General features: G+C 42.6%; 2 protein-coding genes across 8 annotated transcripts in view; one reads left to right on the top strand and one right to left on the bottom strand.

The window, feature by feature from the left end:
* Positions 1-1,464: 1,464 nt before the first annotated feature.
* Ube2b (ubiquitin conjugating enzyme E2 B) lies at positions 1,465-15,932 on the bottom strand. The gene is made up of 6 exons (XM_051180752.1): positions 15,870-15,932; positions 13,477-13,557; positions 11,076-11,101; positions 7,167-7,256; positions 4,408-4,496; positions 1,465-2,722 (listed from the first exon to the last, which is right to left on the bottom strand). The coding sequence occupies exons 1-6, from the start codon at positions 15,911-15,913 to the stop codon at positions 2,594-2,596; spliced, it is 459 nt and encodes a 152-aa protein (XP_051036709.1). The 5' UTR covers positions 15,914-15,932; the 3' UTR covers positions 1,465-2,593.
* Positions 15,933-16,224: 292 nt separating this feature from the next.
* Cdkl3 (cyclin dependent kinase like 3) overlaps positions 16,225-23,181 on the top strand; it is a 34,809-nt gene continuing 27,852 nt past the window's right edge. For 3 of the 7 annotated variants that reach the window (XM_051180749.1, XM_051180748.1, XM_051180744.1), the window contains exons 1-2: positions 16,536-16,692; positions 19,651-19,830. In XM_051180749.1, coding sequence (XP_051036706.1) covers positions 19,666-19,830 — 165 coding nt within the window. In that variant the 5' untranslated portion in view covers positions 16,536-16,692; positions 19,651-19,665. Of the gene's footprint in view, positions 16,343-16,534; positions 16,693-19,166; positions 19,215-19,647; positions 19,831-23,181 lie in introns of those variants that run through there. The other 4 variants (XM_051180745.1, XM_051180750.1, XM_051180746.1 and 1 more) reach the window with 4 other exon arrangements.

Below are 23,181 nucleotides of genomic sequence, written 5' to 3'. Positions count from 1 at the left end.
TCACAGAGATGAGTCAACCTCGGAAAATTAATTACATTAATGGAACCATATTGTTGTGAAGGGGGCTAGGCTTGAGGAGGTCCAGATTCAAGGATATTTCCTAGGAGAGGGCAAACAAGTTTATTGAGAAATTGATCCTTTATATACAGACCAGAGAAGTTTCTATATCCATACTTCTTGACATGGGGTATGTGTGTGAAGGTGGAAAACCTTCCGACTGGACAGTCTCTGTAATTCTTTGTCAGTATTTCTCCAAAAGTGAAATTCCCCTGAATATTCCTTAATGGTTCCAGGGTCACACCTCCAAAGGCAGATCATTTCCAGCTGGTTGACTCCAAGTGAGACACCTCATCTCTGTGTACTTAGTTCCTTGACTTATAATGAAACTTGAAGTTAGCTGGGCAGTAGTGACAGACACTTGGGAGGCAGAGGCAGGTGAATCTCTGTGAGTTGTAAGTCAGCCTAGTCTACAGAGCCAGTTCCAGAACAGGCTCCAAAGCTACAGAGAAACTCTGTCTTGAAAAACAAAAAACAAACACCAAAACAACCAAATAAAGAAATTTAAATGCAAGGAACAGTACTAGTGGGCTGCTTTTTGCCAGCCATTACTGAGGAACTGCATCACAAGTGCATCTAAGCTCAGTATCAGTTCTAGCTTCTTGCCATATAAATGTATCTAGAAGTAAAAATGAACATTTTGTATGGTAAAAACTTATTAGCTGGGCCATGATGGCACATGCCTTTGATCCCAGCACTTGGGAGGCAGAGGCAGGCAGTTCTCTGTGAGTTCGAGGCCAGCCTGGTCTATAGAGCAAGTTCCAGGAGAAGCTCCAAAGCTACACAGAGATAACCTATCCCAAAAGACCAAAGCTAAAAAAGAAAGAATAAATCCAGTGCTGACACAGTTATCAAGGATGGTGTTTAGCTAAATAGGAGAGTCCCTCACAGGTATTGCTTATTTACTATCTGGGTCACTGGAGAGAAATAAATTGTTTTAGATCTAAATGGAAGAGGTATCACGCTTGGGACTCACTATGTAGACCAGGCTCAAACCCATCTCCCTAGCCTCCCAAGGGTATGTGCCACCATGCTCTGCTTAAATAGTTTTTTCTTTGGGGGGGGGTATTAATTATGTATGTGTCTGTGTATGTGAGTGCTAGTGTCTAAGGAGATCAGAAACTTTGGATCCTCCTGGAGTTACAAGGAGCTGTGGGTGTAGGAAAATGAGCTTGGGTTCTTGTAGAGACAGTAGATGCTATTAACCACTGAACCATCTCTTCAGCCCCTCAGAGTAATACTTCTGAAGGGAGGTATCAGTGCTTATCCATCCCAGTTTTGCTGGGTCATTCTGCAACCCAATTTTCCAACAGAGAGGCTACCAGAGCACAGCTCTAGAAGATATGGATGACAAGAAACTCAGGCTCACTGCTATAGCTGTTTCAACTACTAGAGAGACTACACAAGTGGTTCAACAGAATTTACTTGTATATTTTCCATTTTCTATACTATTTGAAGGCATAGGATAGCTTTGTATTAGCTTTCTACAATACTGTGTTTTAAATCTATCCAGTAAACTAAGATGCAGTACAACTTGTATACAACTGAGGAGGTCAGAAGCAACTCGGCAGGCCCTGGTGCTGAACAGTTCCAGAATAAACAGGTAGCGCACAGCTGCATTAAAAGGTAGTTTGCAAATATTCAAGTTACACCAAGATTCCTTCCAAATCTCTACCTTGCTGAAACCAACACAACCGGCCATTGCTAATACTGCGGCACGGCGTCTGGTAAAGGGTGATGGTTTTACTTTCTTCTTAATCAAAAGCCTGTGAAGGTGCTGCCACACAACAATCAGCTCTGCTCGTGGCCGAGGTGCCAATTGTGAAATCACAACAGGTACAGTTTAACATGAGAAACACACGTTAACAAGTGGCCCAAATACAGAGCTGGACAGAATTAGACCAGTAAGTCTGTAATTACTCAACTGAACTAACATAAGTACATTCAAAATAAAGCCGGAGATCAGAATTGGTTTTAGACTCAAATTTGCAGACTTTCTTGATAAAATAGAAGTATGATCTTCTGCAGTTGGAAATGAAGCTCTCGACTGGCGGAGAGCTAGAGACTTCTCAGTCCCTCCTGCACAGATAAGGAAATAAGTGACAAAGTCTCTTGCACTGAAGTTATGTATTTTAACAGCTTTACATGTAATATTCATATATAAAAAACTTTAAGTGCTTTTCTCCAATTTAAAAATCTAAAGAATTCAAAAATAAGGCATTCAATATTTGAAAAAAGTACAGATTTACAAAATGTGTATATTCTGTCATGAAAACTCCACACCAACATTATACACTTGGAAAAAAATACAAACAGGATATATTACAAATTTATGCAGCAATAACTTAGTTCACACCATGCAATAAAAAGTACATTAATCAAGATACACAAGCTTTTGTAGGTTCTAAACTGAAGGACTTTTTCTTTTTTCTCTGCAGAATCCTTAAAACCCGTGGCACTTAAAACTTGCTAGCCTTTCTACTGGGAGGTAAATTATACACAACAATAATGAAAAGATGAACAGACCAGGTGTCTATTATGAATCATTCCAACTCTGCTCAACAATGGCCGAAACTCTCTTCTCATATTCCCGTTTATTTTCCTGATAAAGCTGTGCTGCTTGGCTATTTGCTGGACTGTTTGGATTCGGTTCATCCAACAGAGACTAGAAGAGAGAAGGAAAATGCTTTTCAGTTATATGTCTATTAATAGGACTCAGATGAGGACAAAAAAATTACTCAAAAGGACAGAATTCGAAGTTCCCATGTCATGTTTTAGGTCTCAAAATCTTCAAAAATGGCATGAAACAGGTTTCTGCTGTTAAAGAACATAAGCTTCCAAAACAATTCCCAGTTGCCTTGAGACCTCCCACTTCAAGGATATCAGCCTTCATTAGAATATTAGAACTTCCTCACTAGGAAATAAACAGTTTAACTTGGTTAGGCTCTAACACCTGTAAATATCTCAGTAGCTGTTATTTTCATTTAGTTTTTTTACTGTTACTGTCATTTTTTTGGAGGTGCTCAGGTCTCCAGCATGCTAGTTAAGTGCTGTAAGGAGTATGGGTTTTTCGCCCGCCACCGCTGGTCTTGTCCTGCTCTTGTTCCACCGCCATGCCAGCCCCAAATAATGCACAGAGACTCTGTATTTGATACAATACTGTTGGCCCGGTTACTTGTTTCTTAAAGGCTCTGCCTTTAATTATTAACCCATTTCTGCTGATCTATGTATTTTCACATGGCCTTCTCTTACCGGGGAGGCGGCTGGCGTCCAGCTCCCTCCTGACTCTCCATCTTGACTCCTCCTTACTACTTCCTATTTCCTCCTTGTCTCCTAGTCCCTCCTATCTTCCTTTCCTATTGGCCAACAGTGCTTTATTATTAACCAGTATGAGAAACATGTACAGAATGACATCTCCCATCAAAGTGCTTTACTCCTAAGCACACCCCCAGGCCTAAACATTATTGAGGTTTACCCTGCAAATCTGTAGGCAAACCTTGCTCCTTTGATAAATAAAATACCTCTATGTTTAGCAGGGAGGGAATAAAATAGTAAAGTTGACCAAAGCGGGAAGAGAAGAGCGGGAAGCAACCTAAGGACAATGGTTGCTCTTCTATGTAGGTATATTCTATGTGGAATATATCTTTAAATACATGGAACATGGAAACTGGAATGGACTATGGCAGCAGTGGAGTGGGTGCTCTATGGGGGGGAGGAGGAAACTACACACAAGGATGGGACAGATGGACAAAGGAGAAGCAGGAAGACAGGTAGTGGGGAAACAGGTATGAACAGGAACAATGACACAGTATGAAACATGATGTTCTCTAGAGATGAGCCAAACCAACAGTAGAGTAAAAGGTTCATAAAGATGGACATAAATTTTGCTCCCCTCTAGTCAGCACAGCCCCACAGCCTGCCCATTCCTGGCAAACTGTTACTGCCCCTCTTTACAGACTTTCCTGGATGAGACATGGCAGTGGCTAGAGGCCCCTGTGGGTTTCTAAGCAATATTAACTTCTCATTAAACTAGGTCTGACCCATGAGAACGTGTAGCACAGGACTAACAAGTTGTGACTAGATATGGTGACAGGAGGATCAGAGGTTTAAAGTCACCCATGGGACAGCCTAGGGAACAATAGACACCACCACCAGAGGAAACAAGTTTGTGGATTAGACCTTATATGTCAACTAACACTAAGTGAAGACCAGCCCAGGGTTCCTGTCTGAGTGCTGCATTAGCTCCTAGGCAATGGCTGGCAGTTTGCTTCCTTGGTCTTTAGACTGCTCGAAGTAACTGGTGAGGACCCACAGAATTTGGAGTTGTGATGCTTCTGAACACACACATACCTGAATTGAAGTTAAGATGGAAGAGACATCATATGTGGGACTCCATCGATTCTGCAGGATATCTAAACATATGCTACCATCAGCATACACTGTAAAGACAACACTGAAGTTAGTCACCAGCACTTCACAACCTAGTTAAGAGAACATGTCAGCACACAATACCTGACCAAGTCAGATTTCTTAATGTCAGGCAGTAACTAAACTTTCCATCTCATAGGGAAACTTGTTCTACAAAGTCATGTCAGTCTCACTTCACAAGGCCGAGGGGGGAGATTTTCCAAAGCACAACATACATTAATCACTCCATTTTGGGTCCAAGGTTGTAGTTCAGTGGTAGAATGCCTGTTTCACATGTGTACAGCACTTCCCAGCAACCACACAAAACTACCCCAACCTTCTTAAGTCTCAAACAGAGTTTTTTTTTTTTTTTCTTCAAACAGAACTCTTAAAAAACCCCACTCCTGGAGATTATTCTCAGAAGAGTATCAAATCAAAAACATGTATTTGTAGGATGTTTACAATGACATAATCTATTAGAGAAAAACAGTAAACTCCCTTGTGGCTCAAAAAAAAAAAAAAAAAAAAAATTCTGGCTAAACAGCAGCACACTCCTGCTGGGAGGTACAGGTGCAGCATTTAGACTCAGGGACAAAAACTGGGTAGTATAGTCATCATAAATGGCATTTAGCTATTGTGTTTCTCATGAAAAAAAAAAAAAAAGGTTTTTGTTTATACACATGTTCTTACTATGTAGCTCTGGTTAGCCTGTAATTATGTAAACCGGCTTGCCCTTGCCTAAAAAAGTTTAACAATGACATACAACAGTTGCATATTTTTGTTTTTTTAAAAAGTATGTAAGTACCTTCACTTTTAGTAAATGAATTAACAAATATTTGCAAAATTATGTCAAAATATCAGCAGCTAAGACTGAAGCTGACCTTTACCCTTCTTAGTAATATCCCCAACCCCAACCTCTGGTAACACACAAGTGGAAGAAAAAGGCAAGGAAGTTAACATGCACTGAAACTTTCACTACCTGGAACTCACTTTCTACCCTCTTAGGCCAATGTTACAAATATTGCCAATGTACTCTTCTAGAGTCTCGTAGCCCAGGCCTGCTATGGAGCATAGAACAGCACTGAGCTTCTGATCCTCCTGCCTCTCTCTACCTCCCAAGTGTTGGGCTTATAAACATGCTGCTTATAATCACGCTCCTCTACTCCTGGCAATATTGCCAAACTGGAAAACCCAGAAACATGATATCCTCCATAGCAACAGGGTTAAGGAGTGTGAGGTGAGTATGAGAGAGAGAGAGAGAGAGAGAGCGCAAGCGAGAGCGCTCATGCATGCACACACGCATGTCTTTGCTCAGGCCACCATCCTAGGGTTTCTCTTCTTTCTATCCCCATTATTCATCTCTGGGCAACAGTATCTACACTACCTTGCTCTCTGCTCTCTGGGTGCTCAGTATTACTAACAGTTAACCTCAGTCCAGATCTTTTGGCCTGAAAATAGAAGTCAGTCACTTCTCATCTGTCTTAGAATCAAATGTCACACCCCAAGCCAAAAAATAAAAATGTCCATCAATTGATCAAGAGGTAAACAGAAGCTATCTAGTTAATAAAATATTATTCAAGCAATAGAGACAAAGAACAGCTACAAAGATGGAGATGCAATTCAACTACAACAGACAAATCAAAAGGTTCATGTAGGTGAAAGTCAGTAAGGGCCATGTGCTAAAGAATCCATTAACACAAAATGTCCAGACTGTTATCTCACAAAAGAAAGGGAAATTGGCCATTGTGATGGTTTTACTGTGTCTGTGACTATACCAAAACTCCACTAAATTGTGTAATTAAAATGGACAAGTAGGCCAGATGTGGTGGTGCATGCCTTTAGTTCCAACACTCGGGAAGCAGAGGCATGTGGATTCTGAATTCAAGGCCAGCCTGGTCTACAAAGCAAGTTCCAGGACAACCATGGCTACACAAGAGAAATCCTAGAAATAAAATGAAGAATTAGAATGGTACACACACTTGTATGTATGTATGTACGTACGAATGTACCAACCCAGGATTGAGGATGTAGTCCAGTGTGTAGAATGTTTGCCTATTGTGTAAACTTTGAGTTTGATTCCCTAGTGTCACATAAACTGGTGTGGTGGCATCTGGACATAGAGACGAAACCAGGAGATCCTGAGATCAAGGTCATCCTTGAATATACATCAAAATGAAAGCTAGCCTGACTATATGAGCTTTTTACTCATTGAGTGTGCACACATGTACATGGGTGCTCAAGTAACATGTATAGAGGTCAGAGGACTATCTATAGGAATTGGTTCTATCATGGGAGTCTTGAGGATTGAACTCAGACTGTCAGACTTGATGGCAAGGCACCTTTACCTTCTGAGCCATTTTCAAGACCCTAAAATCTGTATTTTTATTTTGGAAGACAGAGTCTCATCAAATCCAGGCTGGCTTTGAAGTTGCTAAGTAGCTGAGAATGACCTTAAACTCCTGATTGCCCACCGTCTGGCTCAAATGTGGTTTATAAAAGCCAAATTTCAGGTGAAATTTTTATTAAGCAAATGGATGTTTATGACTTTTAATTCAGATGTTATTACAATTACTTTACCTCACACATGTAACCAGTATCTGAAGATAGGCCAAACTGTAAGAATAAGACACATCCAAGGGAAGGGACAAAGCCTCCCATGAACTCATCCCATTACTGACAAAACCTAAGAAGTTGTCACTTACCATTTGGATGAAACATTTTGGATAAGAACCTAACGGTTGGTGGTTTATTTGGATATTCTTCAGAAAATTCTATTACTAGTTTAAAAGTACCTAGGTAGAAAACAAACCAAATCACAGTAAGACAAACATTACTTTTAAACATCTTCATCAAATAATTCTTAATTTCCTATCAGATTTCGCATAACCACACATTAGCCAGAGAACTCTGGTTTAGCATATAAAATATCTAACATACTTCTGTGTTAGACTGTGGACAAGTGAGGCTGGCAAGTACTTGGAGGACAAGTACTTTTCATGGGCTACTACACAAGTGTAGAAGCGGTAATAGTCATATCTGGCTGACTAAGGTGTATGATTTATGTGTGCAGATGGGCATCACACCAGGGTTTGTGTGTGGAGGCCAGAAGTCAACTTTGTTTTGAAGTTAGTTCGTTCCTCCTACCTTCACCAGAGTTCTGGGAGTCAAACTTAGGTTGTCAGGATTTGTGAGGCAAGTTCCTTTATCCATTGAGCTATCTCATCAGTCCTGAATCATTTTTTGAAAGGTAACTGGGCCCTAACTACTAAAATTATTAAGTTTTGTTTTGTTTTTGACAGCTTAAAAGGAGGGTGCTCCCCCCCCAAAGTCACTAATGGACTAGGGTAGCTTAGTGAAAAAGCACTTAGTTGACATGCCTGAGGTATGTTGCCCAACACAAGGAATGGGGAGGGGGCGCTTAAAAAAAAAAAAAGGGTGCCAATGGATTCTAAGAGAGCTGACTACCACCTGGCAAAGGGCCTGGTTGCTGATGGGAAAGGTAGGTCTGTCTCCTTCATTTGAACATGCTAAAAAACAAATTGGATAGTTTACATGTTTACTCATCATAGATTTGGAACACAATCTCCATTTCATTTCTTTTTGTTGTTGCTATTGGTTGGAAATTTGGGTTAGAGGCTAAAGATAGAAGCCAAACAAAGCTAAGTCCTATTTCGTGTGTGTGTGTGTGTGTGTGTGTGTGTGTGTGTGTGTGTGTGTGTGTGTGTAAATAAATAAAGAGGTAACTGAGACCGTGAAGTTAGCCTTAACTACTATGCTGAGGACCAAACCCAGGGCCTCATATATATCTCAAGTATACACTCTTCGCTGACCTACACTTCCAGCCCTTACATATTTCAAGTTTACATTTTCATTTCTGCAATTATAAAAACAGCTAGACCATATACTATTTTAAGCAAAAGTATGTGATAGTTAAGCTTTTTGGTCTCAGAACCACTTAGGGTATTAATCTCACTATGGGCAAGAAGTAGATTCATGAAACTGAGGTGTACAGAACAGCAGTTACACCGTAATTTACCATGGTAACAGACATAAGAACTCCAACAGTCAGATAGTACCAAGTGGCAGAACAATCAGAAAACAATTTTGTGGTTCAATCATTACCACTTTCTGATTTCCAAAATGTTAGTTTTTTTGAGGTAGGGTTTTTCTGTGTAACAGCCCTGGCTGTCTTGGAACTCGATGCTGCAGACCAGTTTGGCCTTAAACTCACAGAGATCCACCTGCCTCTGCCTCCTGAGCACTGGGATTAAAGGCATGTTCCACCCTCGCCCAGCTAAAATGTTTTTAAAAGCAACATTTAATTAAAATAGTGGCTGCAAAAATCTCAGATTTAAACAACCAGCTCTTGTGTTTCTGCATAGATAGCCTCCGATAAGCTGTTGGTGATACCTACTGGTACCTGCTGTAGAAATTATGACTTGACAGCTGGGAACATAGCTCAGTGGTAGCACACTTGCCTAGTGAGCAGGTACAAGGCCTGGGGTAGGGTGCATAGGAAATATTGTAATTTTGGCTACTCAGGCAGCTGAGACAAGAGGATCTAAAGTTCTAAGACAGCCTGAGCAACTCTGCAGTACCTTGTATCAAAGTGGGAAGAGGTTGGAGCAATGTGGGCTGAGTGAAGAGAGCTAGCACACAGTGTCATTCTCCAGCTACTAAAGCAGAGTAACTGAGCCGCTGGAAGGTAGAAGGAGGTGAGTTCAAGGCCAGACTGGTCTATAAAGTGAGAGCTAGTATGAGTGAGACATGTTAAATAACCTACCTAAATAAAGACATACTAGCAACAGGCACACCACTATTCATTTTTACAATTCTCTTTAAGGTTTAACAAAGACAGCTGGGTTCTTTTATCTATATGCAATCTATTGCAATACGTTGTTTGGTTGAGGTATCGTACATGAAGAAAATCTGGCCTCACACAATATGTAACTAAAAAATTGTATAGCCCTATTAGACAACTGGACTGGTTTGATATTGCACAAGATTTTTTTCTAAAGGTTTGTTACAATGGCACATCTAAAATCTTATCAATAAATTTTCTGTACTCAATTACATTAAACTCTGCTGTACTTTGGCTAGTTTTTGTTTTGCTTTAGTCATTCTTTGACAATGCTAGAGACTAGACCCAAGGCCATGCCGGGCACACTCTCCACCACCCAGTTACTTCTCTAGGCCTGTCAGTCACTCTTTCAAGTAAACATGTTCCATGAAAAAGCCAGCAGCCCAAGCTGTAACTGACTCAACTGCAGAAGTATTTTTGTTATGTCCCTTCATCACGCACAACATTAAGGATCAGACTGAGAGGTCCAAATTTAATGACTATAGCAATTTCAACTGTTGCCAAGACATTTTAACATGCAAGGAACACAGCGACCCTTAGTATAGTATGGGTAGAAATCTCAACTTATCCTTAAATGCCCAACTACCTAGGTACAGGTCTAGCTTAGACTGTTTCTATATCAGCAATGCAAAGGTCAACAAGCACTGGTATCAAGACAGCTGGTCACAGTCTCCTGAAAGGGGACTCAGACACCCTAATGGGCTTGTGGATTCAACATAACCAAGAAGTCCTGAGATAGCAAAAAAAAAAAAAATAAAATAAAATAAAATAAAGCCTGCTATAGTCATCCAGGACCTCCTTGGAGTCCTTATACCCACATATTTAGTAAGAAAGGATAATCCTAGCACTCAGAGGGCAGAGGCAGGAAGATTTTCTGAGTTCAGGCCAACAGAAGGGGCTACAGTGAAATCCATCTCAAATACAAATCTAGATTCTTCTACAGTGAATTGGCCTTATTATTCTTCAATAATATTCCAGAGTCCAAGTACATTATCACTTGCTTAGTAGACTTTCAGGTTATCCCTGGACAAATAGTGCACAGTCATTATTGCCAAATGTGTTAATAAATTCTGAAGTCATTTTGATAATTACGGCAAAGCTGTTTAATTTTTAAAAATCCTCTATAATTAGGGAAAATCTTTAAGTACCTGTTTAAAATCAATTTAATAAATCTGTGATTACAGATTAAAACCAGTCTCCCATTTTCCTGGCTCCTACACATATACCCAACTTGAGATGCAAATTACTGCAGTATGCTTTGGGTGCTACAGGCTAAGCAGTGAAGCTACTGGCAGCCACGGATTCAAGACTCAGGGAGCTTAACAGCAGAGTGCTTGCTTGCAACACACAAAGCTCCAGGTTTGATCCCTAGCACTAGGGAAAAAAGACAAAATGAAAAGTTTTTATCACAAAACCGTAATCAATGCAGATAACAAAGTAGAAAATTACAATTACCCTCTTGGTATTACCTCAGGAACACCTGTCCAATATAAACTATCCGTAACACAGACCCACTACCTAGTCCTATAGTGTTACAGGCAACTCATGTTACATAGGAAACTGGTGACAGAGGTGTTCAAGCTGATTTGTAGAAAAAGATCCTTGTCTATTATAAATTTTCATTAGCCTGCTTAACATTCCTAGAGTTCATTAAGAGTAAAATCTGATTTCAAATAGGTGTGTTGGTATTCAAATCTGACGTAAAAGCACCCTTCTAATATCATATAGAAAATAATGAAGTGTTACTCACCATCTTCAAAGGGTGTCCCTTCTGGTCTGAAAACAAGAAGATTACTGATTAAAAGCAAATTTTTACTGTTTTTTCTGTCTTCAAGGAGGGAAAGGATAAACTGAGAAACGAGAAAAGACTGCAGATATTCAGCTACCAGGAGAGGTATACAAACACCATCACTTAGGCCAACATACAGTCTTAGCTTTTTCCTGACAGAGCAGAAATGACTTTTAAAGTTTAAGTTTTTCTCCCCACCAAAGGATAATTTTACTCAACAAAATTGTCTATGATTTTGATGCAAAAAAGAATACAATGCAGCTGGATGATTGAGGCACACACCTTTAATCAGAGAGATACATGGGTCTCTGAGTTTGAGGCCAGCCTGGTTTAAGAAGTAAGTTCCAGGACAGCTGGGACTACATAAAGAAACTATCTCAAAAAAACCAAAACCCAATACAACAGTATACAGGTGGACATGGTGCCACACACTTGTAATCCCAGATAATCAAGAGACTGAAGCAGGAGGATGTCAAGTTTGAGGCCTGCCTGGCATACACAGTGAGTACGAGACCAGCCTGGGCAACCTGGCAAGACCCTGTCTCAAACTAGAATTTTCTGTGCCATACAGACATACAGGAAAAAAAAAAAGGGGGGGGGGGTATCATATCCCAGGCTGGCCTGACCCTGCACCAATCCCCCTGCCTCAGATTCCTGAGTGCTAGGGTTTATAAGCATGAGCCAGTACACCTCACTATTTTGATTTTCTTGAGACAAGTTGGCTTTTGATTTGTGATCCTTCTGCCTCAGCCTTCCAAGCTGACAGATATGACTGAGCCCAGGGCTTCAGGAGGGCGGAGCAAGCACTCCACCTACTGAGTCACACTCCCAGTCTCCCATAGACTCTTCTAAGATGGCTCAGTAGTTCAGAGTATTTGAAACTCCTACAGGACTTTGGTTCCCAGCACCCATATCAGGCAGCCCACAACTTTTAACTACAGCTTCAGGAAATCTAACTCTCCCACCCCAACCTGCCCATCTTCCACTGGCACCTGCTCTCTTGTCATGACACTCCCTTCAAACCCAGGTAATTTAATCAATTACCTGATGACTGGAAAATCATTCCAACTGTAGTGGCAAATTCCCACAATTCCACACATCACCAGACACACACAATCAAAAATTAAGTTTTAAATCAAAAAGGATATGTAGGAAGAAGGTTCAGCAAGTAAGAGTGCTTGCCATGCTAAACCTGTAACCCAATGATAGAGGGGGGAGAAGTGACCTAACAGTTGCCACCTTACCTTTACATTGAGTGCTGTGGGCTAGAGTGTACACTGTACTGCTATGAGTACAGTACAGTCATACACATACACACAAAGAAATGATGATAATAATAAACAAGAATTTAAGGAAGTATTAAGTATGGTGGCTCATTTCTGTGATCCCAGCACTGGGGAGATTGAGGCAAGAGAATCCTAAGAACAATCTAGGAAATTTGTGGAGACCTTTTTGCATTTTTGTCTTGGACACCTTAGTCACCAACTGCTGAATCAAAGGGTTGCACCCCAACCCTTGTTGACAGTCCAACTCAAAATAAATTTTTAAAGGGGCTGAGTGTAGCTTGGTGACGAAGCATTTGCCTACAATGTATAAAGTACACCAGTTCAATCCTACCATCAAGCAAAGTAAACTACTTCTGAAACATTTCCTCTCAACATATAGATGATTTTTAGCTGAAATTCTTTTCACAGCAAAATTCTCAGTATTTTGGTTCCAAGCCTTTGTACAGTTCCCTGCATGGCACATTTTGCATGAGCTAATTCATTTCCTCTCCTTTATCACTCCATTTAATTTAAAATAAGTACTTATTTTTGGTGTTGGGGATCAAACCAGGGGCCATATGCATGGTAGACAAGCCTTCTACCACTCAGGTTCACTCAAAGCTTTTGAACCCTCATTTCACCAGTTTCCTGGAGTGGCTGTAAAACCATACTATAGCCAGCAAGGTACAGTGCCATACTCCCACAATCCCTGCTCCTTGATGGCCTAAAGCAAGAGGATCACTGCAACCCAGTTCAAAATTAACCTGGGCAACATTTCAACACCCTGGCTCAAGTGAAAGAAAACCAAATAAAACTATATATAAAATAGCAAGGAGCAAACCAATTTTCTGTAACTGTCCCAGACTCTAAAATGTTCCAGGGGTTGGGTGTACATCTTAGTTGGTGGAATACCGGTCAGCAGGCACACATGGGGCCCTGGGTTCAATACCAGCTTCTCAAAAGAAGTGGTACCCACCCCCACCCCACCGCACCCAGTGAGTTTCAGATTCTACCTCAGCCTCTACCTTAGTGCTTATGTACTTACTTTCTTTACAGAGTCCCCACACACCTATCATGCGGTAACTATTTCAACTCACCCAAATATAACTGCGTTCCACTGCATGATGTTGTTTTCAGATGGTGCACCACTGACCCCCACAGGTGGGTCCTCTTGCAATCTAGAAATCCAGAGCAGTTATTTTCAGAGTTAAACATAAAGGTCACCAAGGTCAAAGTCTATTGAACCTACTCTGAGAGACTGGCTAGATTGACTTTCTTATTATTGTTGGAGCCAGAATGAACCACAACTTAAATAAATCAACCAGGTTAATACACTTATTAATGGTACAAGTGATCTGTAAGCCCAAAAGGCTAAGAGATCATCCCTCTTCAAACAACAAGATTTAAGATGTGGTCTCTTGAAGAAGAACCCGTTTCCAGACTGCAAAGGGTTACAGTCTTAGCAGTAAAAACTACTGCTAGTCAACCAGCAGCTTATGCTGGGTGGTGGTGGCACATGCCTTTATAAACCTAGCTCTCAGGAGGTAGAGGCAGGTGAATTCAAGGACAGCAAGAGCTACATAGAGAAACCCTGTCTCCAAAAACAAAAACAAGCTGAGCAATGGTGACAAATGCCTTTGATCCCAGCACTTGACAGGGGCAGGCTGATCTTTGTGAGTTCAAGACCAGCCTGGTCTACAGAGGTAGTGCCAGGACAGGATCCAAAGCTACACAGAGAAACCTTGTCTTGAAAAACAAACAAACAAAAAAGAAACCTTGTCTCTAAAAACAAACAGAAACCAAACCAAAAAGAGAGAACCTGCAACTTTCCTACCTTAATCATGCAAGGATCACCAGTCCTAACCACAGACAATGCACAACACAAAATCGTAGTCAATCTCTGTATACTCTAAATGACTAAACCCACATTCAATTTAACTAGAAAGCAAGTTTTACTTCATGCCGTGTGCTTCAGACAGTGGCTTTCTAAAGTAGCCGGAAGTTCCGGCTAGCTTTCCCAGCAGCCTATTTTAGAGACTGTTCAAAGGCCAAATCTACCTCAGACCAGGAGACTTCACAAAGCTTCCAAAGACGTCATCATTAAATTCTTGTAACCTGAAATCCTTGGAAAACCACCAACTCAGAATCAAGTAGATAGCAATGGACGTAACTGAGAAGTTTTATTTGTGTTTCAGTCACGGAGCTAATCAAATATAGTGACTTCAAGCCCTGGGTGACTTTTGCACCAAAAAAGGGCATCCTTCTTTGTCAGATTAAAAAAACAAAACCTCTCCATTACACACATGCGCGCGAAATATTTTATTTTCAGACGGTAGGCACTTGGCAACCAGTCCACATAAAAAAGTGTATTGTTTTGTCAACCTCAAGCAGATTAGGCCGCTGATTGGGCTTACAGGAACTACTTACTGCTTGACTTGACTTCCCACTTTTAAGTGGCTAAAAGCAGCAACAAATGAATTAAATGATGTCTAGGATCCAAGACAATGGCTTCCAAGGGCCTCACACAGAGCTCTATAATGGCGAAGTTAAAAGGTTACTTCCTGAGCGGCAAATCTAAGTTTCTATGTTACAGATTTGTCTCAATCACCGCAGGTTTGCCAAAAAAGAAAACTTAAAGACTATCTCGACGCTGGACTTCAGGTACTGTTTATGCACTTGTACGTTTCCAAGGAAAGATAAACAACTGGAAGAGAAGGGAAGAGGTCATTTTCTTCCTCTAAGCCCCGTATTTCCCAACAAACTACTCTTTTCCAAAAGGAGGCCCAGGTGGAGTATCAGATTAGCATCAGGCTGACGGAAGGCATTTTTCCAGGCTAGGGAGGCTATAGATAGGCTTTTATTCGGCAGCCAGGTCTCAGTTCCAGAAGGCACTGGCAGCACGAGTGGCCATCTCTCGGTCCAGGTTTCCCGAGCCAGTTCTCAAGGTCCTTCCAGGTGGGCGGGGGCAGAGTCGGGTTTCGGGGGATGGGCTAACCACCTCCGGCCCTCGCGCAGCAGACCCCACCCTCATCACTGCAGAAAGGGAAGGGACATGGGACAATATTCACCCTAACCCCAATCCAAACGGGAGGCCGCGAGGCGCTGTAACAAAGCTGGACTGGTCCACCAAGCGAGGCGCCAGCCTCAGCTGGAGCTCTCTCGCACCGGCTGGGGAGGGGACGCCGCAGGGCACAGGCGGGAGACGAGGCGTCGGCATCTGGCCTAGGTGGGCCTTGGGGACACTTAGGCCCAGCTATGGCCACCTTCCTTTGGGGGAAGGGCAGGAGGTAGTAGTACCGACCACCTTTACTCAAAAGGAGATACCAGGCGAGGGAGAGGGAGCCGCCGGTAAACAGGGACTGCCGCGGATCCCGCAGGCCCACAGTCCACCCCGTCAGGGTCAACAGGGGAACATGTCCCGGATCCCCGCCCTGCAGCCCTACGGAATCGGGAAGGAGCCGTCATATTGGACTAAGGCGAGGGCCCTTACCGCTTGAAATCCCGCATGAGCCTCCTACGGGCCGGGGTCGACATGCTCCGCAGCTGCCCCGCGGTCAGTCTGAAAGAAAAGAGTCCCGTTCGGCCCCCCCACCCCCCGGCGCAGCGGCCGAATCACTGTGAATCGCCGCCGCTGCCGAGACTGCACAAACAAGCCTGCAATGACGTCTCCCTCCGCCGCCTCCAGATCCCTCCGCCCTCCGCCAGTACCACCGCGGGAGGAGGGGGAGGGGGCGGGGCGAGCGGGCGCGCGCGCGGCACCGGCCGGCGCAAGGGGCCGTCTTCCGGGCCGGTTTCCTGTGGGGAGCTGCGCGGCGTCCGCTCCCTGCTCACGCTGGACCCGGCAGGCCCGAGGCCGCTGGAGGCCACACGCTACCTCGCCTCTCTCCCCCCGTCGCTAGTTTCAGGTTCGGCCAGACGGGGAGAGACGGGCGCATCCGGAGCCTGAGATTTCAGGGAGAGGAGGTGGGATGACGTCAGGTCACGTGACCGCTGGCGGCGTTGTCAACAATCCACCCCTGAGGGGGAGGGAGCGAAGTATCTAGAACCACGTGTTCCTGTGACGCCAGTAGAACCGGTCACGTGACAGTGTCGACTGGCTCTTGGTTTTAGGTCTAAGGAGGCAGGTCGTTGAGTTTCAGGGCTTGACACTTCTGGTTATGTACCTTGTTGCTTTGGTCCCAAGTACAGGGATTTTGCCTAAGGAGACGTTGTGGAAGGAGCCGCTTGCGTTCTAAGTCTAAAACGGAACGAAAAAAAATCTGGATTTAATTTTTCTGTTTCAAGTGACTTAGCAACTGTGGTTCGTGGAGCAGGTACTGAAGGATCGGATAGACTTAAATAGCTTTGAATGCTAAGGTCAGCCCAAATGAGATGGGCTCACGGGCACTGGGACCAGTAGCCTGTTTGTGCTAGTGGGGTTTTCATATTTTAGAGTTTATAAGAAAATGAGAATGGAATAGATTGTCCCAGCCTTAAAGACTGCACAGAACTAAGGAAATTGGAATCTGAATCTGCCTGCGTTTGAGGCATAATTGTACTTCTCAAGAAATGTATGTGTGGGGGGTGACTTTAGAGCATATCAATGGGCTGCTGGTCGTCAAAGAAACCTACAAAAATGATTCAAATCGGAGAGAGATCTTGCAGACTTGAGTGGGAGGTATTTGTTAAATCTAAGATAAGTCATTTCGGGCTTTAGATAATTGCAAGGAGGGTGCAAAAAGACCGGAAAGTGGTTGATGATGCTCGGCAGTTCAAGGCTCCTCTTTTTCGAGTCACAGAATACCCACCCTCAGCTTCTAGCTCCAGTTGTGAGGGTTTGCTACTTACCCTGGAGTACCAAACATCTTAGTAGACGCGGAATTCTTAGCTCTAGAAGGAGGAAAGGAATGAGAATCTACCACTCCACTCCTGCCCATATTTCCATGAAACCAGGAAGAGTTTACGTTTGCTACTGTCTTCACCCCTCATTTCTTCAAACTCTGAATTGTCTTGATTTAAAGTAACCTTGAGAACCCGTTGTCTTGGTGCATTCTGCTAATCCCACCATTCAGGTAGTGGAAAGGATAGCCTCAGTGACAGTGGAATGGTGGCCACCCTGGGCAGCCTGAGGATGTCTCAACCCCACTCCCACTCCCCCCCCCCCCCCGCACCACCACACACACCATAAAGAAAGTAACCTTGAGGATTGTTAGGTCTAAGCTCCTTAGCCTCTGCTGTGCACTCACAATGCGACTGAGTTAAAAGTTAAATATTCTTTTCTCCTTGTTGAGGTATGCGATGGAACCCCAGGGCCTTACATGGCCCTTTATATTTTTATTGAGCAGGGTACGATACGTGCACAAGCACAACCTCAGCACTACAGAGGTGGTGACAGGACTGCAAATTCCATGCCACCTTGAGCCCCATGGAGAGATACTGTATCGGGGAAAAAATAGTGACACAGTCTCCCTTAAGTTCCCTAGGCTAGCCTTCAACCCCCTTTGAGTAGCCAACGTAGGTATCAAGTGCCTTGCCTTATTATTATTATTAATTTGCCATCCAGCCATACCAATCCTAATCTTCCACATGGTTAAGAAGGAAGGCAAACGTGTGGGATTATATGCAGTTAAATGCTTGAGACTTTTTTTTAATCGTATTCTGTTGCTTATCTAGTAATTTATAATTTATCTAGTAATTTATAGCTTAGAAATGGATTTTTCCAAGATGAAATATTTTGACAAATTCCATGTGCTTCCTTTTTCTCAGAGATAGTTCTCTTTCCACCAAGCAGACTCAAGGGATTGATCTCAAATCGTCGGCTTCAGAGCGTTTTCCTTCTGAGCTATCGCGTTGACCTAGTTTTACTACTATGCCAGTTAAATCAGGATCTCTAGAAGTGTAATCCTTTAAAAATCTTTATGGGTTATTTAAATATACATTCCGAAGTGTCCTTGCATAACACTCAGTCCAGTGAATTATTTGCTCTCCTAAAAAGTTTGCCTTTCATATGTAGCGAGAAAGTTGTTTTTTAAAGGACCGACTGCTAGGGCCGGACAGGGTGACACATACCTTTAAGCACAGCACTTAAAAGCAGGCAGATGAGCTCTTGGAAATTCAAGGCCAGCCTGGTCAATATGGTGAATCCTATGCCAGCCAGAGCTACAAAGTAGACCCTGTCTCAAACAGAAAGAGTACCAGTAGTTGGAAAACACGAAGGAATATCTAAAATGTTAAAGACTTGGTGTTAGAAATGAGTAGCGAATGCTGAGTTTGTGGTTTACCACTGACCTACACCCTTTGCCCCAAGAACCATCTTGTTCCCTGTTTAAGGATCAATGTCGACGCTGAGGTAGCAATCAGGTGTATGGAATATTAATGTAGCGTTGGCAAACTGTAGTCACACAAGGCTTCCTCGGGTCCGTGTCTCTATTGAAAATCAGCCTCTTAGGGCCGGGCACAAGCAGGTGACCAGCAGTCACCCTGGCGACAAAACGCTCAGGCGCAGAGGGCGTTCAATCTGCGACAGAAACGGCTTCCCGTAGTCTACAAGCACGCGAGGCTCCTGCACCCCTCCCCTTGCATCTAGCTTCCGCTTCATGTCACTTTCCCTTCCGGGTCGGGACCCCAGCGATTTCCAGTCTTGCGTACTGCGGTTAGAACGCGGCCAGGCCCCGCCCCCACCCCGTTGCCGGGGCAGCGGGCCGCCCAGAGCCTGCGAAGTTGGCCAGGAAAGGAGGCGTGGTGTCCTATGGCCGGCTGGGACGTAGTGGAGCCGGGAAGGCGGGACTACAGGATGGGTTGATGCGGCGGCAGCTTTCAGGACTAGGTCGACAGCCCGGCGAGAGGCGCGACTCGGGTCGGGGCTGCTTACTTAGACTGTGGGTTTGAGGGAAGGGTGGGCCTGTGGGCGACTGCAGTACCGAAGTGGGGTTCCCACGCTTGGTGGGCCGTAGCCTCAAGAGATCCGCCGTGTTAGTGAGAATTTTTAACCTGGCTTCCGATGTCGTTGCTGTTATCTGAAAGGGAACCTCATTCTAAACACCGTATTCTAAAAGGATTTCTGAATTAAGCGCGAATCAGACCTCCCTTTAATTTCTAAGTCCCAAAATGCTAGATAAATGCAGGACACCTCTATGTTCTGGTGAAAGTTGGAGCTTCTCCAACTACTTAAGAATTCCCATGAACAGGCTGTGCTATAGCCAGCTCTGCTAGTTTTTGTTCTATCTGAATACATAACCCAGCTTGAAAATTATAAGGGTGAACTTTTAACTTTTTTTTTTTCTATGAAGCAGAAACCAGCCTTGAAAATGGAGATGTATGAAACTCTTGGAAAAGTGGGAGAGGGAAGTTATGGAACGGTCATGAAATGCAAACATAAGGATACTGGGCGGATAGTGGCCATTAAAATATTCTATGAGAAACCAGAAAAATCTGTCAACAAAATTGCAACGAGAGAAATAAAGTTTCTAAAGGTTTGTTTCTTTTGCCTTTTAATATATATATATGTGTGTGTGTGTGTATGTGTGTATATATATATGTATGTATATATATACACACACACACCCCTCGGGACTCATCTTGCAATGAAGCCCCGGATGGCCTAGAACACTTAATTTTTCCGGTGCTGAAGTTTACAGGCTTCATCACAACACCGGGTGGATTTTGCCCTGATTGTGTAAGTCAAGAGAGAAATTTGTTTTTTGTTTTGTTTGTTTGTTTTTTTGAGACATGATTTCTCTGTGTAGCTTTGGATCCTGTCCTGACACTCTCTTTGTAGACCAGGCAGGCCTCGAACTCACAGAGCTACATCTGTCTTTGCCTCCCAAGTACTGCGATTAAAGGAGAAATTGTTATAAAGTAAAAATAAAATAGATGAAAGAACATTTCCATTAACAGATATACCAAGACCTTCATAGAGAAATCCTCATTGTCTACAGTTTGTAATTTTTTTTAGTGATAAACGAGCTGTGTGCTTCTGTATAACAGAATTATAATATTGCAAAGACATTCAAAACTATTCAAATATAATACTTATAATGGTCCGCTTTACAGAAGGGATTGTGGAAGAAGCTAAGACTAGAAAGAAGTAAAAATCTGTTCCTTAATGACTTATAACTGGGCCGGAGGGTATGTAAAAATAATCCTGAGTAAGAGTGACTCATGCTTTGTGGTTAAGAGCACTTATTGCTCTTGTAGAGGACTAGAACATTTCTCATGACTCACCTGAGGAGGCTAGAAGCTTCCTGGAATGCTAGCTCTTTCTGGCCTCCAGGGACACCTGCTGGTTTGTGTGCATAACCTCATACCCACAAGGGTTTTTTGTTTTGTTTTTTAATGGTTAATATTAAGTACCACAAAACTCTGTTTGGCGGGGTAGGTTTCATGCAGAAAATATGGTATGTTCTTGGCCTTGAAGGATCTGTAGCATTTGGGTAAAGTAGAGCTATTACTGAGTTCCAGGTTAGGGGGATGGGAACAGCATATGCTCAGAAAGACTAAAACAGACAGCAAGAGTGAAAAGGAAAAGAACAGATACGTGTCTATGAGTTTCTGAGTTTCTTGTATAGAATTAGAAAGAGGTGTGATTAGTGCAGTAAATTGGAAGTCGATTTTAAATTGTTTTAGGCTAAGAAGTCAAAACTCAGATTTGGGGGCTTGATTTGTAGTAATTCAGTTGGTAGAGTACCAGCCAAGCTTGCATGAAGCTCTCTCTGGTTTTGATCCCCAGAACCACATAAAACTGAGTGTATGTCATCCTCTGCTATATATTGAGTTCCAAGCCAGCTTGGGATACCCTGTCTCAAAAGTACAAACCTGATTTTTTTAAGAGATGGAAAGTAAAGATTTGAGTTAATTGTAAAGAATCCCTGCTAAGTATTAATCACCAGTGCTCTATAAAGTGTGTTAGAAGACTGAAACCTAAAGGGGTCTGATGAGAATTTAATTCAGGATTCCTGCTAATATCATGAGATCTTATTTAGACTTCAGCAGTGTAAATGACATATAGAAAGAAGTTGGAGGTGTCCTTGAAGTCTAGAGAATGCTGCAGTTGGTTTAACTTGGAAGAGAATTTGAGAACTAGTTCAGTTTTGGAAATGTGGACTTGGGGATGACAGAAATATTTAACTAAAGACTATTAGGCTTCTACAAACAATATCAAGAGAGATCAGGTGTGATAGGTCTACTTGCACAAAGAACTGAGGAGTGAAGAGTATGAACATTCCTTGGGGACTGGGTCCTAATAAAGATGTTCTATTTTACTGGAGTCTAGGTGCTTTAGAGTTCTCACCTTGACAGTAGAGTTCAGATGTTTTATATATGAAGAGTACAGGTACTCATGCCCATCTTTATTTGGTACAAAATAAGCATTTTCTTTCTTTTTCCTTTTGGGTTTTCAAGACAGGGTTTCTCTGTATAACCCTGGCTGTCCTGGAACTCTGTGGACCAGGTTGGTCTCAAACTCAGATCTGTCAGCCTCTGCCTCCCGAGTGCTGGGATCAAAGGTGTGCGTCATCCCCTCCCCCCCACCAGCATTTTTCTTTTTATCTGTATTAGGTATATAAACCAGTTCGCTTCTACATAGAATACTATGCTAACACCTATGGACAGTTGGAACTGATATATTTCTAGACTGTACAAAGGATAATTAAAAGCTAGTAAAGACATTTTTTTTTAAAAAGAGAGACACCAGTCCCTGCCTAATGAAATGAAACAACACTGTCAGGCAATTTGTGCTCCTTAAGTGAGAAATCAAATTAGGAAATAATGTCTTTGAATTTCTGAGCCTTCTGCCTTTACCTCCCTAGTGCTGAGATTACACCATGCCTGGTTTTTTTTAATTACATCTTACCATTTATTGTGTATGCGCATGCACAACTACAGCACACATGTAGAGGACACAGGCTAATGGCTCAAGAATTGAACTCAGATTGTCAGGCTTCACAGCAAGTGCATTTACTCTTTGAACCACCTAGCACCCAGTTTTATGTGGTGCTAGGGGTCACCCTCAGTGCTTTGTATATGCTCCACCAACTGAGCACTAGCTCCAGCCCTGTTTAATAATCTTATAAAATTAACCAATAATGACTATGGAGATGAACTTGAAAACATGTTTTGTTATTGTAACTATAGGCAAGTAACTTATGTATTTGAGACAAGGTTTTACTATGTATCCCTGGATAACTTATGATTTGAGACAAGGTTTTACTATGTATCCCTGGATGTTTTGGAGTTTGCTGTGTAGACCAGGCTAGCCTCAAACTCACTGATCTGCCTGTCTCTGCCTACTGAATGCTGAGATTAAAGGCATGTGGTACCAGGTCTGGTATATGCAAATTATTTTAAGAGACTTTATTTCTTTTGTTGTTTTTAAAAACAAGGTCTCACTATATAGTCCTAACTGCCCTGGAACTTCCTATGTAGAACAGACTAACATCTAATTAACAGAGAGAGATCTGCCTACCTCTGCTTCATGAGTGTTGGAATTAAAGGCCTGCGACATCATTAATAAGACCCTTAAAGTACTCTTACTGACTTAGTGTGGAATGTCCCAGCTACTTCCCTCTCTCTGCCTTTAAAACATTTTTTGTTTTGGTTGGTTGTTTGGTTTTTCAAGACAGGGTTTCTTTGTTTAGCAGCCCTGACTGTCCTGGAACTCAGTTTGTAGACCAAGCTGACTTTGAATTCAGAGATCCACCTACCTCTGTCTTCCAGGTGCTGGGATTAAAGGTGTGCACCATTACCACCTGGATAAAATATTGTTTTGACTTAAAAGATTTTCATTATATGTGTATAGGTGATTCACCTGTATGTTTATACCATGT

The sequence above is a fragment of the Phodopus roborovskii genome, unplaced genomic scaffold (genome assembly GCF_943737965.1).
Source record: "Phodopus roborovskii unplaced genomic scaffold, PHOROB, whole genome shotgun sequence".
Taxonomy (NCBI): Eukaryota; Metazoa; Chordata; class Mammalia; order Rodentia; family Cricetidae; genus Phodopus; species Phodopus roborovskii.
The sequence above is the reverse complement of the archived record's forward strand: the minus strand, read 5'-3'. Positions and strand labels throughout refer to the sequence as shown.

Coding starts and splice junctions, on each gene's coding strand:
- Ube2b (XM_051180752.1), bottom strand. CDS start 15,913: ATGTCGACCCCGGCCCGTAGGAGGCTCATGCGGGATTTCAAGCG. Junction 11,102..13,476: donor TGGAACGCAGTTATATTTGG/GTGAGTTGAAAT, acceptor TCTTGTTTTCAG/ACCAGAAGGGACACCCTTTG. Junction 4,497..7,166: donor CAAAATGTTTCATCCAAATG/GTAAGTGACAAC, acceptor TTGTCTTTACAG/TGTATGCTGATGGTAGCATA.